The sequence below is a fragment of the Phoca vitulina genome, unplaced genomic scaffold, assembly GCF_004348235.1.
Source record: "Phoca vitulina isolate PV1807 unplaced genomic scaffold, GSC_HSeal_1.0 scaffold4, whole genome shotgun sequence".
Lineage (NCBI taxonomy): Eukaryota > Metazoa > Chordata > Mammalia > Carnivora > Phocidae > Phoca > Phoca vitulina.
Genome location: NW_022589707.1, coordinates 63,282,851 through 63,300,778, shown reverse-complemented (window position 1 = coordinate 63,300,778; position 17,928 = coordinate 63,282,851). Strand labels below are relative to the sequence as shown.

General features: G+C 41.7%; 1 protein-coding gene across 1 annotated transcript in view; it reads right to left on the bottom strand.

Moving 5' to 3' along the window:
- Positions 1-16,044, bottom strand: part of CDK6 (cyclin dependent kinase 6) — a 226,415-nt gene extending 210,371 nt beyond the window's left edge. Inside the window, exons 1-2 of the mRNA XM_032402159.1 lie at positions 15,843-16,044; positions 15,125-15,732 (exon numbers count right to left, since the gene is read on the bottom strand). Coding sequence (XP_032258050.1) covers positions 15,125-15,357 — 233 coding nt within the window. The 5' untranslated portion in view covers positions 15,358-15,732; positions 15,843-16,044. The remainder of the gene's footprint in view (positions 1-15,124; positions 15,733-15,842) is intronic.
- Between the last annotated feature and the right edge of the window lie 1,884 nt (positions 16,045-17,928).

The following is a 17,928-nucleotide window of genomic DNA, read 5'->3' as shown; positions in this document are numbered from 1 at the left end:
TAGCCATAAGCCTGGAGAGTATATCTGCAATACATATATCTGGCAAAAGACTTTTCCAAAACATATAAATAACTTTCACAATACAGTAAGATAACCCAATTTTAAATAATGGTCAAATATTTGAATAGATATTTCCCAAAGGAAGGTAAGAGACTTGCCAATAAGAAAATGAAAAGATGTTCAACAACATTAGTCATCAGGTAAATGCAAATTAAAACCACAATGTAATATCAGTTCACACCTTATACGGAATGGTTAAAATTAAAAGACTGACAATACCAAGTGTTGAACAGAACACAAATCAAATGAAATCTTCACACATTGCTGGTGGAAATGTAAAATGGTACAACCAGTTTGGAAAAGTTTGGCAATTTCTTTAAAAATTGAACACAACATTTGCCATACAAGCCAGCAAACCACATCTAGGTATTTATGCAAATGAAATGAATGCATATGTCATATCAACACAAAGACCTGTATATGAATGTTTACAGCACCATTATTCATAATAGCCCCAAACTGGAAGCAACACAAATAACCATCAACATGTGGACGGATATACAAATTGTGTCAAAGCCATTTACTGGGAAAGAATGAACTACTGATATAGTAAACATGAAAGAATTTCAAAATTAGTGATGAAAGGCAGATACAAAAGAACACAATGCTGTTTGATACCATGTATATAGAACCCTAGAAAGGACAAATAAAATCTCTAATGACAGAAAGTAGTGATTGCCAGGGGTCCAGGTGGGGGGAAGAGATTGCAAAGAGGCCTGAGGGCACTTTTCGGGTAATGGAATTATTTAAATCTTGATTTTGACAGTGGTTATGTGGGCATATAAATTTGTCAGGACTCAAAAAATACACTCTTAAAATGGATGTCTTTTACTGCATAAAAACTACATCTCAATAAACTTGATTTTTTTTTTTCAAAAAGCAAAGGATAGCCAAACATCACCAGGCATTGAAAGAATCCAGCAATAGGAAAACAAAGTTAAAAACTAAACATTTACTAAAACAAAGATAATATGGAGAAGTTTTTAAACATTTAGAGCTATTCAAGGACATATTACACCCATAAAACCAGAACAAAATGCTTTAAAAAAAAAAAAAGCAAGCCGAGAACAACAACAACAAAAATACTTTGAGGTTAAAATATAATTGCCAAGAGTAAATTCAATAAACAGTTGGGAAAATAATAGAGAAGATTTCTTTAGAATATAGAGCAAAACAAAACCAAAGCAAATAGAATAGTTAGAAAATAGAGGAAAAGAAGGCAAGACACACATAGAGATCCAATTTGTAAAACTGAACTTTAAGAGACTTCAAGGTCCCAACTAAAAGATCAAATATCTGACTAGCAGGAGAACCTCAGAAAGAAAGAATAGAATAAATAAAGAAGTAATTTTTAAAAGTAAAATGAAACAAACCTGCATACAGATCTCCTGGAATGCCCAGCAAGTTTAATTCATTAATTAATTAATTTATTTTTAAAGACTTATTTATTCATCTTAGAGAGCGAGCACAAGTGGGAGCGGGAGAGGGAGAGAGAATCCTAAGCAGACTCCCAGACTCCCCACTGAGTGTGGAGCCCAAATGCAGGCTTTGATCCTATGATCCCGAGACCATGACCAGAGCCAAAACCAGGAGTGGAACGCTCAACCTGAAGGGCCACCCAGGCACCCCCAGCAAATTTAATTTAAAAAAGGACCACACATAGACACATATTTCTGAAGAACACATCCTAGTAGTTCCCACACAGAAAAGTTACTAAAAACTAATTAGAAAATCATATTGGCAGATGATTTCTCACTGGCAACAACGAACACAGAGAGAACAATGGCTTTCAAGTTCAGTGGTAAAATTTTTCATCCTAGACTTCTAAAAACAGTCAAACTATAATCAAATGTGAGGAACAATAAAAATGTTTCCAAATTGGTGAGGATTCAGAAAGCTTATCTTCCATACACAATTTCTTAGGAAGTTACTTGCAAACATATACTAGCAAAACAAGGGTGTGAACCACAAAAGAGGAAAGGCCAGGATGCAGGAATAAGTGGCTCTAACCCAAGGAGCAGTGAAAAAGTCTCAGGAAGAGAACTGTTCATCAGGCCCAGTAAATAACCAGTCAAGAGTAAACCAAAACTTCAGAGAAACTTCAGGAAATGGGCAATTCAACAGAAATGGGTGGTATGATAGTGTTTGGAAAAAAAGTTTAGGCTGTGATAAAGGCAAACAGTGCATGAAAAAATAGAAAGGCAATTGTAAACTCCAGGAAAAACAAAACAGCATGAAAACGTCATGGTCTAAATAAGAAGTGCACTAAAAGAGAGTACAATTTTTAAAAAGTGATGCAGAGTAAGAAATGAGAATCCAGATGTCTGTATTTAAGAAAGAAAGACTCCTCTGACCTCATGGAGTTATAACACTGGACATACAGTTGTGGCTGCAGAACAGAATGCAAATGTTTAACAACTTTAACAAAGGAGACGATAAAAGTTGTAATGTTAATAGGAGTACAAAGGATAGGGGGATAAAATACCCTTCTCTTATTAAACGGGGAATCAAGAGATACTGCCAAAAATGAAAGAACAAAAAACTGATGTTTAAGGATAAATTATCTTAAGTTATTATACGAAATAAAAATAGTCCTAGCTAACAAAAGGTGAAGGAAATGAACAGGGAGCAGTATTAATGAGCTAAATACTCATCTTTCAGAGCAGGAAGTCAACAGGTATCTGAAGTTTAAATATCAAGAAATAGAGCAGAGCATTTTATCTAGATTAACAGATCAAACTTCCAGAAGCACCAAAAACAGGGTTAGAAGTTGTACCTGAGTACTGGAAATATGGATAACTGGGGCAGGAGCCTTGCTTTTTTATCATAAATCCTTCTGTACTAATCACCAAGTACTACTGTCATGATTACAAAAGAGAGACAGAGAGAGATGAAGACACACATTCTTTAACATTCTTTCCAATAATAGATAATTTATGTCCCATCCCTTTGTATCTGTAAGGTTTTGAACTCACTTGTAACCAACAGAATGTGGCAGAAATGACACTGCCTGTTCCTAGGGACACTGACGGGCTTTTGGAGCCATGAGCCACCATCTAAGTCCAACTACTCTGAAGCCTTGATGCTGAGAAGGACCCCAGACCACACGGAGAGGTAAGGTGGACTACAGTCCCAGCTCGAGTCCTATCCTACATCATCCAGCCCATAGGAAACAACAGATTTGAGAGTGAAGACTTCTCCAGCTGAATAAAACCCCTAGCTGCTACTTTATCTCCACTTGAAACTTTCAGGCATCATGAACCAGAGATAAACCATTCTCACTGTGCTCTGTCGAAATTCCCTACCCACGAATCTTTGAACATAAGAAAATGGTTGCTTTAAGCCCCTAAATTTTGGGCCAATTTACTACACAGCAAAAAGAACCAGAACAATTGACAGAAAATTTTAATTACTTTAAATAAAAAACTGCAAACAAGTCCCCTGGTATTCTACTTTAGTAACAACTCCCAGGAACATACCTGATATTCTATTCTACTCTTCCTTCTTTCCTTTTTTCCTTCCTTTCCTCCCCCCCCTTCTCCTCATCTTCCTCCCTTTTCTTATCATTATTACTGTTATTCTTTATAGCTGGTCATGACTAAGTAATGTCAGATTCCTTATATGATCACAATGAACTGATTCAAGTGGAGAAGGAAGGTGTTTGTAATGGTAGTATCAAACAGGGGTACTGGGGTGACATTCACAATGGGACTGGCCATTTGGGCTTCACTACTTGTAAGGACAGCTATAGCCACTTATACAAAGGCTTGACAGCTTACATCAAACTCTTTAGGAGCGTGTGTATCAACGCTTTTTATAAAACTTCATAACCCAGGGAATCTGAAACCATGTCTTAAAATTTCCACCAAAACATCTAAATCAATTCTGCTGCAAATGATATAACCATTTAAGGTATCACTTAATATTTTTATTTAAAATTATACTCATAACTCAAAACTAATGAAAACACTAGTGGAAGAATTAGCTTAGAAGGAAATTATCTTAGTATCCAATCTACTTGCTAACCACTAAATTATTAAATAACTCCTACTTCCTAAGTCAGAATCCAATTTACTACTATAATTATCAGAGACTATATAATCCTGAAGAGTTTTAAGTGCAATACTAATGAGTGAATAGAAAAATAACGTATCTGCTAAATTTTGGTATTAATTTACATTTTTACTGTCAATAAAATTACTGTAAAAAGAGTAATCTTTAGTCACAGTTTAACTATTCATTCGGTTGGTCCTTCAGCAGACATTTGCTGAACTATCTGCCAGGTACTGTTCTAGAAATTGGGAATAAAGCAGTGAACAAAACAGACAAAAATTCCTGCCCATATGAAGCTTATGTTCTGATGGGAAGCATACGTTCTACATTACTTCATGCATCATCACTTCCACAAATATTTGAGTGCTAGGCACAAAGGACAACGTGAAGATGGTGAAAATAAAGTTCCCAAGAAAAAGCCATCAGAAAATAAAATTCCATTTTATTATTATGGAATTAAAGAACGATACTGAGTTTACTTTTTCAACAAGTACTTGTGAAGGCCTTCCTAAACACGGCCAGAATTTTCATCTACTTTCAGATCACTAGGTTTTAGATTTTGAAGTCTAAAGACTTCAGATTCACCTAAACTATCCCAGGTTCTATCACCATATTACATCTTCACCTCACTGTATGTCTCACCTCTACCTCAACTTAGTTCATCTTCTGCCACACCTTGAAAGTGTGTGGTCCTTTCAGATCACAAGATACAGCTCCAGACTGTTCTCTATTTGCCCAATGATGGATTCACCTCCCAATTTTATTTTATCAACTAAGGCAGGGATAAATCTACCATTTTTCATCAACAATGACGCTACTCTTAACTAATTTCAAAAGTCCTGTTTTTCTAGGATTCAGAATTGGTACCACTGAGTCAACCATGCTTTTTTTTTTTTTAAGATTTTTTTTATTCATTTGAGAGAGAGAGAGAGAGAGAGAGAGCGCGTGCAAGAACACAAGCGAGGAGGGAAGAGGCAGAGGAAGAGGGAGAAGCAGGCTCCCTGCCGAGCAGGATCCCAATCCTAGGACCCTGGGATCATGACCTGAGCCGAAGGCAGATGCTTAACCTGAGCCACCCAGGCACCCCTCAACCATGCTCTTATATGGTTCTCCCTGAGATGAATCCCATCATTCTGAGTTAGCTGACATTTAAAGGATAGAGAGTAATGCCTCTGAAATGGAGTTTTTCTCTTTGCAATACAACCGGTTTAGCTGAGAACCCAACTGGCATCAACATCCCCAATTTCTAGTCTAATGTACTAGCAGTTAGCTAAATTACCACTGATTAAATCCCATGGGCTTAAAATAATTTGTAATGACTAGCAGGATGTCACAACTTTTCATTTGTGTCTTAATGTGTAAAAAGTGTGTTATTTCAAAGAAAGGATGCTTTTCTTCCCAGTTCTTTAAGGGGACTTCCATAATTTAAATACACTTCATTCATGATTAGCACTAGGAGTCCCTTCTAGCCCAATCTTTCAATCTGTCTCTTGGTCTCATGGCTCAACAAGAAAATACCCCATTTTTACCCAAGGCTACTTAGTAACTTCCTTAAATGATTCTACATGGTTGGAACGTAGACATTATCTAAAACTCCTAACTTGAAACCACTCAGATAGTTTCTTGGTTTCCACTAAAAAGTTTTAAAAATGGGGGCGCCTAGGTGGCTCAGTCGGTTGAGCGTCTGACTCTTGATTTCGGTTCGGGTCATGATCTCAGGGTGTGAGATTGAGCCCCGAGATGGGTCCATGCTTAGCGGGGAGTCAGCTTGAGATTCTCTCTCCATCTCCTCTGTCCCTGCCCCCATCCCTGCTTCTCTCTCTCTCTCAAATAAATAAATCTTAAAAAAAAAGTTTTAGGGGCACATGAGTGGCTCAGTTAAGCATCCAACTCTTCACTTCGGATCATGATCTCAGGGTTGTGAGACTGAGCCCTGCGACAGATCTGCACTCAGCAGGGAGTCTGTCTGGGATTCTCTCTCTCTCCCTCTGCCCACCCCCCCCACTCTCTCTCTCAAATAAATAATCTTAAAAAAAGAAAAAAGAAATGCCAATGTGTAACATAAAAAGGAATAATTCTATTTGAGATTTGAAATTTTTTTTTTTAAAGATTTTATTTATTTATTCGACAGAGACACAGCAAGAGAGGGGACACAAGCAGGGGCAGAGGGAGAGGGAGAACCAGACTCCCCGCTGAGCAATAAGCCCGATGTGGGACTCGATCCCAGCACCCTGGAATCATGACCTGAGCCGAAGGCAGACGCTTAACCACTGAAGCACCCGGTGCCCGATTTGATATTTAAAAAGAAAGAAAGGGGCACCTGGCTGACAAGCGGGCAACTACTGATCTTGGGGTCATGAGTTCAAGCCCCATGTTGGGTATACAGATTACTTAAAAATAAAATCTTTAAAAAAGACAGAGTGAAAGAGAGAAAACAAGCAAAGAATTTGACTTCTCCTTAATCTGAATAGTGAAATACAAAAGAAATCATCAAACTCCCATCAGTTTTGACAGCGTGTTCCTGGGAGCACTTTGTCCTCAGATCCTCCTATAACAATCCATTAATGAAAAAGATACAGCATTGGGTAAACTTGACACTAATTACCAATACCCAGATTAAAGATTGTATTTTACTATAATTAGTATAAATCTAATGTATGTCTTTTCAGAAATAACTAGCTCCATTCATATACTTTCACCCTGTGGGGTGAAAAAAATAAAGTACATACTCCCAATCTGCAATCCAGAGACCTGGGTACATGTTGGTTTCCTCCACAAAATTATAAACTTCTTGAGGGCAGGAATTCGTTTTGTTAATAACACTTGTATCTGCATAACATTTGATCTTCATTTGATCATAGTTACTCTCTAAGGTCAAAAGAGTAGTAATAATTCCTGATTTTATGGTGGGAAACCCATAATGAAGAAACATAAGAATTTACTCTAGGTCACTCAGCTAGTAGGTAGAGAAAGTCAGAATAGAAGCAAAGTATTCTACTATTCCACTGACTAGGAACATTTTTAAAGCTTATGATGATGAAAAATTTCAAACACATATAAATGAAGAGAGAACAGTACAATGAACTTCTACAGCTTTAACAATGATCAACTTGTTTCAGCTGGACTCCATTTTGAAACAGCTTCCAGATCTAATATCACTTTTTGGGTAAATATTTCAAGATGTAGGTCAATCATATTGAACAAAATGTTGAATGTAACAGATAACCAATAAATACTTGTTTAATGCTATCGATCTCACATATGCTTTCAGACATTATTACCCAATTCTGACTAAAAAAATCAAATCTGAATTCCTAGATGTTACATTTCATTCATTCACTCATTCACAATATTTATACTGGGCTACAAGATGCCAGTCACCATGCTAAGTGCTTGGGATACAGCAAACGGAACAAGAAAACTACCGTTCCTTCTTTCAGGGATCTTGCATTCAACTGTTCTGGATATGCACACATGCGCGTGCGTGCGAGCACATACACACATCAACCACGTGTGTCTTGAGGAACTGGAATTAGTTAGACTGGAAGAATACTTCTTAACTAAACCTACCAGTTTGTCAAGGTGGAATCCATATTCTCTGTACACAAATTATGAAATGGAGTGGAAGACTAAGTTTTAACAGAATTCCGAATCTTGATATTCTTTTAGAAACTATTAGGACGGTTTTGCTTAATTTTGCTCCTCCTGAGCTTTTCCAGTAAAGAAAGCTAACAATATTAAAATTAGTGGGGGGAAAAAAACAAAATAATTCAAGCGATTAAAATGTATTTAGAATAACTTCCATTCTTGTATTTAAAAATGCTCAAATCATTTTCAACTTTTACTGAATGTGTGCACATTTCCTAATGTTCATGTCTTCATTACAGTATATAAATCAAGTCCAAGACTGTTCAGTTAATGATGGGAATTACTTAAAGTTTGAAACTCACTTCAATATAAGCTATACAGATTGGAGTAAAACAAAAATGAAATGTTCTCTTTTCAGTATTTCTTTATTATTCCCACGAAACCAAGTAAATATAATCCTATATACAGATCCATTTTCCCTTTTTGACACTCCTTAGTTTTAACATTCATGTGATAGAAATAATCCATATGGTCCCCTCCTTAATGACTGGAACTCTTTTCCATTATTTGTTCATTTATTCATTTTATTTCCACTGGATATAGGATGCAAGTGGACATGACCACAAGATACTCTCTCCCTTAAGGAGCTTACAATTAGGGTGTGGAAAGGTAGAGGATCCTAAGAGGGTGGTTGGGAGGAAGATTAATAGTGTATCTTATATAACAGACATAATAATATTAAGGGGCAGACATATACGGAGTGTCACAAAGGAGGCCAAAGATGTCAGGGTTCAACGGAAACAGAAATTTTATCCAAATGTAGGTATTAAGGAGTAGAACACACACAAAAAAGGTAGCATTAGGACTTGACTCTGAAGGATGGGTAGCATTTCAACAGGTAGAAACAGGAGTACAGGGAAGGGCACTGAGTGCATATTCTGAAATCAGCCCCAATTAAAGTTGCAGAGGTAGATGGCAGGGAGCAACGTGAGGGTAAATGAAGTCGTCTGCATGCCTGTAGGATACACGTAGCAAATGCACAGGAAGAACACACGAAAATCCTTCCAGAGCCGAGACTAGTATTGAAGACCAAAAAAATGGGTATTTGTATAATTTAAAAATGGACAGAAGTATTTGAAAGTTCTTACTAAATAGTCTCGGTGTGCACATGCATTGCAGTTAATACCCAATAATTTCCCAGTGTTTAGCTGGAGATACTTGCTAACGCCGTATGGAGCTCTAAAAGGATGAAAAGTTCTCACCTCAGGGGTATATAATTTAATTTATTCTACTTCATTCATTCAGAAAATATATACCGGGCAACTAATATTTACAGACACTGTGTTATTTATAGATATAAAAGATATAATCCTGTGCTCAAGTCAGAAAAAAACATACGGTCGTTAAACTGAAAATAATTTTTACATCCCAAGGGAGTGTTTTCTGATATGCAATGACCACTAATCATCCTGTCCTGCAAACACTGCCCATCAACCTGCATCTGAACCTTGGCCATCCTCAGTTTGTATCTACAATGCATACAACCGTGGAATGACACACTTGACTAAAAGTGAGATGATTGCTTTTCACATTTACAAAACAATTCCTACACAGACCAAAGGGGGTTAGACTAGGTTATATCTAAGATCCCTTTCAATTCAGAAATCCATATACTGTGATTCTAATTCTACTGCATTAAAATCCTTTAGGAAGCCCAGATAATAAGAATTAAAAATTAAAATGGCTACTTAAATGACAAAGCCAATAGTTGCTCAAATTTAGGTAGACTACTAAATGCTTCATAATTATCCTATCCCACATGGACCTCCAGGCCACTACGGCACACTCACAGAGATTCCTGCCACGTGCCGTAAGGTACTTTTACTTCACCTCTCAGTGGAGAGCTGCATGTGCAGATGGTAAAACGAAATCAAGTATGGCAGCAAACTGGTGATATTCAAAACAACTGCCCAGGGTCTCTTATAAAACTCCTCCCTCTGACTGCTGACCTACCTGCCCCAGCAGACTTAGCATCCATAGCTCATTACACAAACGGTGACCTTTATGTAGGCATGCTTGTTACCAACCACCACCAGTACCCACTTTCAATGGTGCCTCTTGGCCCTTGGACAAAGCCCAACACTAAGCACACCACCTTGTCCTATTACCAAATCTCCTGCATCCAGATTTCATTTCTGCCATGTTCTATTACACCAAGAAACTCACAATTTCCTTCCTAGGAAGACAAGCTCATCTGAACCTCCTGACAAATACAACAATAGTGTGGTTAGTTCTTCAAGAAGCATTAGTACCATATTTGCTTATGTATCTAGAGGTTGTTATGCTGCCTAATTTTCAAGTATTATGATGTTTATTTCATTATATGGGTAGTAGATACCAGACCCATATTATGTAACAATTCATTCATCAGACAAGCATTTTGATTTCTCCTATTGTTTTGTCTAAAATGAATTCACTATTATTACTTAAGTATATTATTAACCTATATTATTTTTTAACTATAGTTATTTATATGATCATAGTTATTACTCAAATTCTTAAAAGGCAGAATTTAAGGGATAATCATCACACTTTTTATAGACAGACTTCAGCAGGGCATACCACAGAATTCAGGAATTTCCTGAATTGATATATCATTTATTCCCAGCAAACCAGCACCTTTGTTTACATTTTTTCCAAACTAGAAATGTACTCACTTGTTTAAACTTCTTCCAACAAACAAAAATAGTTGTGTTTTTTTTTTTTAATTGCTACTCAGATTTTAGAACAAGTCAACAACTTAAAAATTGCACTATGGACAAGCTGCTTGACCTCTGAACTTTATTTCTTTATCTATAACATAAAAGAGCTGAAAGACTTCCAAAGTCCTTCCAACTCTAATGCCCATGAATTTACAATGACATAATTTAAGTATTAGAGGTTTCAATCTGAAAGAACATTCCTAAGGAATCATTGATAGTGAGGCATTTAAAAAAACAACAACAGATAATTTATGTTTAACAAGGAGTCTGTTTTCAGATATTCACTTGTCCATATGTTAAACATAGGGAAATACACCAAGAGATATTCAAGTTTATACAGATTCCCCTTCTTTAAGCCATTTCCTCCTTAATAGAGAAATTCTAATAATTCCAGAATGATAACAGTTATGTAAAAAGGATACAAGTGCAATACCAACAATTCAGCATCACCAAGTTCTTCAGCAGGAACAAGGAATGGGCAGAACATAATTGTGAAAATGTTTATTTCTTAAACAACCTTGATAAATTGGGAACTTTTCAAGGGACTCTTAGAGAATGAAGGGCCAAACATACGTCTAACACACTGGAATTTAAAAACCCGTTTTTCCTGCTTTCACTAAAACAAGCCCTAAAAGACACATTATTCACCCACAAAGTAACACTTTTATTCACAAGGATTCCCATGAACTAACCCACCTGAGGATTCAGCTTTATGCTGCATCAAATAATACGCCATGTTTCTTGTACCCTGTTAATGACTGAGTTTTCCCAGAGAAAAATCATATTATTATTTTCCTTTTGTGCCATGTTACTGAGCTCTTTAAAAAGAGAAACTTGGAAAACTCTCCTTGTATAATAATCACTGAGCTGCATGGATTTTTCTGTTGTTTTTCTCAAAGCAGTGATTAAATATGCCAACAATAATTTAACATATTCAGATATCATAAGTTTATCCACTGAAATGCCGTAAGTTTTAGTTTCTGAACCAGTACTCGATTTGAATTACACTAATAAATTTAATGCCTGGGGACAACACTGGTAGTGCTTACCAATCTCTTTGTAATGACACAAGACTGTCACGTATCAGCATTTGGGGATCATCTTATTCCTTCAAACATGGGAGGGGAATTACTTGAGGGAAGTAGGCGTGATTTACCCAAGTATCTTTCCCAGCAGCTAACCCCACGGTTTTTAAACAGTAGGTCCTTCCTAAATCCTTCTTAAATACATGGAGCCCAAAAGTTCCTATCTATTAGTTCCATGTCAATATCATCCTGTAGACATCTATTTGTAGGTCTCTCCCTAATGCTTCAAAAAGCATTTGATTCTGATTAGTGTTTTGGTTATCTGTTAGTTAATCAGCAAATTCCTGGGAACCAAATTATCATAAATATTAGCTGCTCTACACAACTGGTGAGCCTAAATACAGCACAATAAGCCCACGGAAATAAAGAGAAGTGAATTTTTAAAGAGAAAAAAGAATGACTTTATGACCAAGTAAGTTCTAAAAGTATGGAGACTTTTTCTGACTTGTTCATTGATGAATCCCCAGTACACAATAAGCCATCATTACCTATCTGGTGCATCAACAAACTGCTGATAGGACGTATTATTATTTTATCTAACCACATACAGATTGAGTTCAGAAGGTAGAACAGAGGAGTCCTTTGTGGAGTGCAGAAGCTCCAACACAGGTTCACACAGAAGTCTGATTCTGGCAAAGGCTCTAGGATTTGGGATTACCGACTATAAAATAAGAGTAAATTTACATCCTAGACACTGACCGGCCGATCAAGCCCGGGCCTGGGATACATCAAGCACAGGTAAACAAGAATTTCAAGTCCTTACCCCTGTGCGTAAGGGCAGTGCCGGTACGAGCAACAACAAGTCAGCCTTTCTGGCATATCCATCAAAATTAAATCTTAAACTTTCGAAAAAACTAATATGTTTATTATGCTCCCTCAAGCTTAGAGGCTTAACTACCTGTGGAAAGGGCCTATAATTATGATCAATTACTTATGACTTGAAGGCACTTACAAAGACATCTGTCCTTTTAAAAAGCCTTTAAAGAAACAGCCATAACACTGTTAACACTGGTCCTGTGGGGCACCAATAAGTCACAGGTATTGGGGGGGGGTCCAACTTTGACCACTCTCCCTTGGAAAGAAAAGAATTATTGTCACCTTTCCTTGATTGCTGACCCTGCCTGAACAAATATTAGCAACCTTCAAAATCCTGAATTCCTAGTCTAGTGAAGCAAGTCATGGGGACCAATGACAGCCCCAAGGCAGAGGAAGAAGAGAACAGGAAGGAAACAAAATGGAACGGAGATATGTAGCTCGTGAAGATGACATCATCAATAATTTTCTCAAGAGTCACTGAATTTCATGACATATGACTGATGGTCTTTTCTGACCATTATATCCAAGTAGTTTCTTGGTTTCAGAGCCTGTAATGTCTGGGTTTGAGAATGATTTGTTCAATAGAAAAGGTCAGGGGAACTGATGCTTTACTGGGAACTTTTTTCCAGATGAGGGCCCCACTAGTCAGCATGAAAACAAATAATACTTGGACATTTGAAGCATTTTTAAATTTACAAAGTGCTCTCATCTACACTATCTCAGCTCTTCCTCACAACTCCTAAGAGGTAGGCATCATCATCACCACCTAATCTGTAAAAATAAGGTTTTAAAAAACTTTTAGGTAACTTCGTCTTGAATTTTTAAGTATAGTCTCCTGAAATTTCTCAGGACAGAATCCAAGTCATGGGTCAGTTAGAAATCTTTAAAGACAAACCAAATGCAAGAGGATAAATCAAGAGAATAAGAATGGATCAGCCAAAATCTACCAACACAATGGCAAAAACCATCCTGTTACAGGAATCGTGCTTTGTAAAAGACAGCGTTACACAGGGGTGCCTCTATAACACCTCTAGGTTGGAAAGACAGTATTTTATTTATTTACACATAAGGGTCCTTAAATGGACACACTCCACAGGCAACAGACAAAATAAAACAAGAACTTGGATCCTAAAATTCTAGGGGTGGAATTTATCTTTTGGGAAGCACTAGGTGATTCCTCCAGGAAGATAACTAAGTTACAGGGGACAAAATGTACTCTCCCCTTTCCCTCCAATATCACAAAGATTCACAGGAAGTGTTTTTCTGGGTTTTCAACAAAGAAAACATGCACAAAAGGTAATCTATTGCTGTTATGTATAATCCCATCTTCCTTAAAACACTCATTCTCCTGGCCTCATTATCCTTTGCCCCTTCTTCTCTTACAGGCTAAAGCAGAGGTTTATAACGGGGGTCCTATTTTCATAGCCATTTACTATCTTACTTACGTATTTATGATTCTTTGCAGCCTTCTAGCCTTAGCCTAACTGTGTTGGGAAACAAAGCACCACACAAATCACACAGGATAAGGGGAGACAAGTCAAAGCCTCCCAGGAAGATCTGGTAGACACTTGGGCTCCCTGAGTCTCTGGAGGTCTTGGTATTTCAAAGGTCAGTCTTGGGTCTCTTGACTTTGATGACTAATATTAAATTGTTTGACTTTTTACAAAAATATTTAGTTGTACTTATTTACATAATTTCATCTACAGCGCACACAGTAGGTATGTATTTGTTGAACAGACTTCCCAGATAGATGAGACGACAGAAAGAACACCCCAAGACTTCCTTTTTCAAACACACCCTCCTAAGAATTGAGATAGGTAAAAATCACACCCTAATTTATAGATGTTTCTGTGCATTCCTTTTCTACTTAAAACTACGCATATCTGTTTAGAAAAGAAAAGCATGACACACCACACAATGTCAACCACACAATGGGGAAATTCCAGGATCACTAAGAAAACACCATTATCCTAGTCACACACACTTTAATTACTGGTTACCACACAGGAGAGGCTTTAAGAAATGCTGTCTCCCCATCCACTTTCCACATCCCCTCCAGAAAAAGCAAAAGCAGAACGTTTAGAATCCAGAGATTCCACATCTTAGATTCACACACATCACTACTTTTGAGAAGTAGTCTGAAGACCACGTTAGCCTAGAGACATAAAGTAATACACACAAATAGGCAATTCATGGAAAAAAATTTTTAGGCGACTCTGTTGGACACTTATTTACCATTATATAACTTCAGTAAGAAAAACTGGACGTGACTGGCAATAATATTCTTAAGTTGCTATTTTTTCGTAAAACTTTATTTATACGAGGCTCCAGGAGGAAAGTTCTCATCCTACTAATTTTCACCGAATCCTGCCACTTCTCTTATTCTCAGCCTCTCAAAAATTCCCCAATGGCCAGGGAAAATATGCAGGGGCTGGCAGGGCACGTCTCAGGTTGGCTCGTTCCCTAAAAGGCACCCAAAAGGCACCCAACTTCCTGGACCCCCTTTCAGGGACAGCAGGGAGAAAACACAACTTGCACCGCGGCGGGGAAGCCTGCGCAGGTCACATTGCCTGCCTCGTCTTTCTGCTCGCTGTCTGGCAAGGTCGCCGGCTCTGGCTTGCAGCTCTGTCGACAAAACTTACTCTCACTCTGTAAGGGCAACGGGCCATGCCTCCCCGGCCGCCCTCCCGCCCCAAGGATCCCCAGCCCTCCCCGGGCACGCGCGGCCTCCGACGGCGCGGGCGCCGCTCCCCGGCTCACCTGACCACGTTGGGGTGCTCGAAGGTCTCCAGGTGCCTCAGCACCGCCACCTCGCGGATGGTAGAGAGCGGCATGCCCTCCTCGCCCGTCTGCACCCGCACGCGCTTCAGCGCCACGAAACGGCCTCCGTTCTTCAGGTCCCGGGCCTTGAACACCTTCCCATAGGCGCCCTCCCCGATCTCCGCCACGCACTCGTACTGCTGGTCTGCGCGGCTCAGGCCGTCCTTCTCCATGCCGCCCGGACGCCGCCCGGCGCGGCACCGCTGGGGCGGGCGGGGGGGGCGCGCTCGGCTCGCTCGCGGCCGCCGCTCGCCTCTTCCCGGACTCCCCGGCCCGCTCCCTCGCGCCCCGGAGCTCGGTCTCGCTCTCCCTCGCCCCCGCCGACTACCGCGCTCCGGCGCTCGGGTTCTCGCGGCCGCTGGGGCTGGATGGAGAGACCTCCCCGCGGGCGGGCGCAACCCCGGTGCCGCCGCGAAACTCCGCCTGCCGAGTCGCCGAGGAGCGAGCCGATCCCTCCTCTTCCCTCCCCGAAGCGCAGTCTTCTGCACAGACACCGAAGCGATTACATAGTCTCTGCCCCAGCGCGTCTCAGTCCACAATCCTTCCACCTAAAAGAAGAGACCAGAGGACAAGAAAAGTGCAATCAGACATCCCAGGCGCCTTCCTCCGGGTTCCCGCAGACTCCCCTCCTCCTACTTCAGAAAGCCCCCATCGCTACCCTCGGCGCGCTCCTGCCCTCTCCCAGGCTGCTTAATCCTTCCTGGTTCCTCCGAGAAAAGCGAAGTTACTTTTCTTTCCCTGCAGAGCTGGAGCCGTCTTCGCGCGGAGAGGTTGCAGGGGCCCCTCGGGGATGAGCGCGCGGCGCGGGACGCAGTGGAACGGGAGGGGGCGTGCCGAGCAGCCCAGAGTGTGCCGGGAGCGCGGGGGAGGGGAGGTGCCGGGCACGTCAATGTCACGGCTTAATATTTATCCCTACATCATTGTGTTGCACTGCTACCCACCCCTCCTCCCCGGGCCTGGACGTGCAAGGAGAGGGGCTCCCGGGGTGCCGTGGGGCTTTCAGGGATTGTGCACAAGCTGCTGTGGAGGGTCTGTGGGTCCACCCGTGTGGGGCTGCAGAATGTGGGTGGGGGCTCCCAGGACCCTGTAACCCGATGCTGGGAGTGTGCGAGAAGGGGTGGTCAGACATCTGCTAGGAAATTGCTTCCTTTCTTTCTACTTTCAGTTTTTCTACGAGGAGACATTTAAAAACGACTTGCACACACAAATGGTCTTTTTGGGGTAAAGAAGTCTGGATTGGAAACGGAATTCTTCCTCCGACTCGGAGGACCTCCCTGGTGGAAACCCATGAGGTCGGGGAGGGCTGGGGCTCCCGCTACTCGGGAGTGGAGGAACAGGGGGGCCCTGGAGGGGGGAGTCGCCCAGGGGACCATAAGGGTGGGAGAAAGGGGTATTCGTCGCACTTTAGCTTGTCATCTCCTTAAAGAATAACTTCGGGAGGAAGGTAGCATAACCGCGTCTCGCTCTGAAATTCTCAACTAATTTCAACCTCATCAAAACTCACCCTCGTCTTAAAAAGGCTGGGGGTGGGGGGGAGTAAATGCCAAACCTCGGGGGTGAGAGAGAAGGGGCTGCGCCCTCGGGGCCAGGACTCGCGAACCTTTTCCCACTCCCTGGATCTTTTCCAGATCTTCTGGATCTTAAGTAGCAGAGGTGGCTGCTCCATTCCTCTTTCGGCTTAAGGCCTGGTCTCATCAAAAGCCAAATGCCCCCCCCCCCCCAAGCCCTCCGCACAACAAAGTGCGGGGGTGGGTAGGGGGTGTAGGGGCACACTTCCCTCCCCTTTCAGTTGCAATCCAGGACCTAGGAAGCCTCCAACCCATGGCCGCCGCGGCCTCCGCCGGACATTCGCTACGTCGGCCGCGTGTCTGGAATTCCCGGGACACCTCGGAATTACCTGCCCCGCAACCGCTGGCCCGCTCGCCTTCTGCCAGGAATTAAAAGAAACAAATGGCGCGATCCCCACGGTGTGATGGCAGAGGGGACCGCAGCGAGCGCAGAGCCCCTCACACTCACTCCATTCAAAACTCTCCTTAAAAGGTGAAAGCAAATCCTGGGGGAGCCAAGGACCGAGCCCCCACCCCCAGCCTGCACGGGGGTCTGAGCCAGGCCTAGGGCCACACAGGTAGCCGAGGAGCCGCCGCCGGCTGCGCAGCCCGCCCCTCCCGCATCCCCCTCCCGCCCCAGTCCAACCGGAGGCTCAGCAGCTAAGGCAGCGTCGCGGACGTCCCACCCCCGCAGGGAGCTGCGCCCGCTGCCCCAGCCCGGCCCCGCACCGCCCGCCCTGGCTCTCCCCCCTCGCTCCCCGGACGGTCGGCTCCGGCGGAGAGAAACGGGAGCAACAGTGCCTTTTTCCCCCCTCTCCTCCACTTTTTTTTGTTGTTGTTGTTGCTTTCCCACGCTGGCTGAATGTGACTTGACCCCATTTCAAAAAAGTTTGACATAGTGCTTCAACATTTCCGCATTCCTCCGCGACTACAAAGGCTGCAGCCGCCTCCTTCTGCTTTCTGTCTCTGCTCTCTGTCTTCACACTCAATGAAATCCTTCATGTGCCTCTCCCGAAGCCTGCCAAGCACCGCAAGGGTCGCCACCAGCGCAGCGACAAGAGGCCGCACTGGGACCACGACTCCCGCGTGTGCGCACACGCAGATGCGCCCCACGTGCAGACTGTGGGGCGCGCTGCGGGGCCCGGAGCTGCGCACCGCCGGGTGTGCGTTTTAACTCGGATATTTTAAATTATAAAA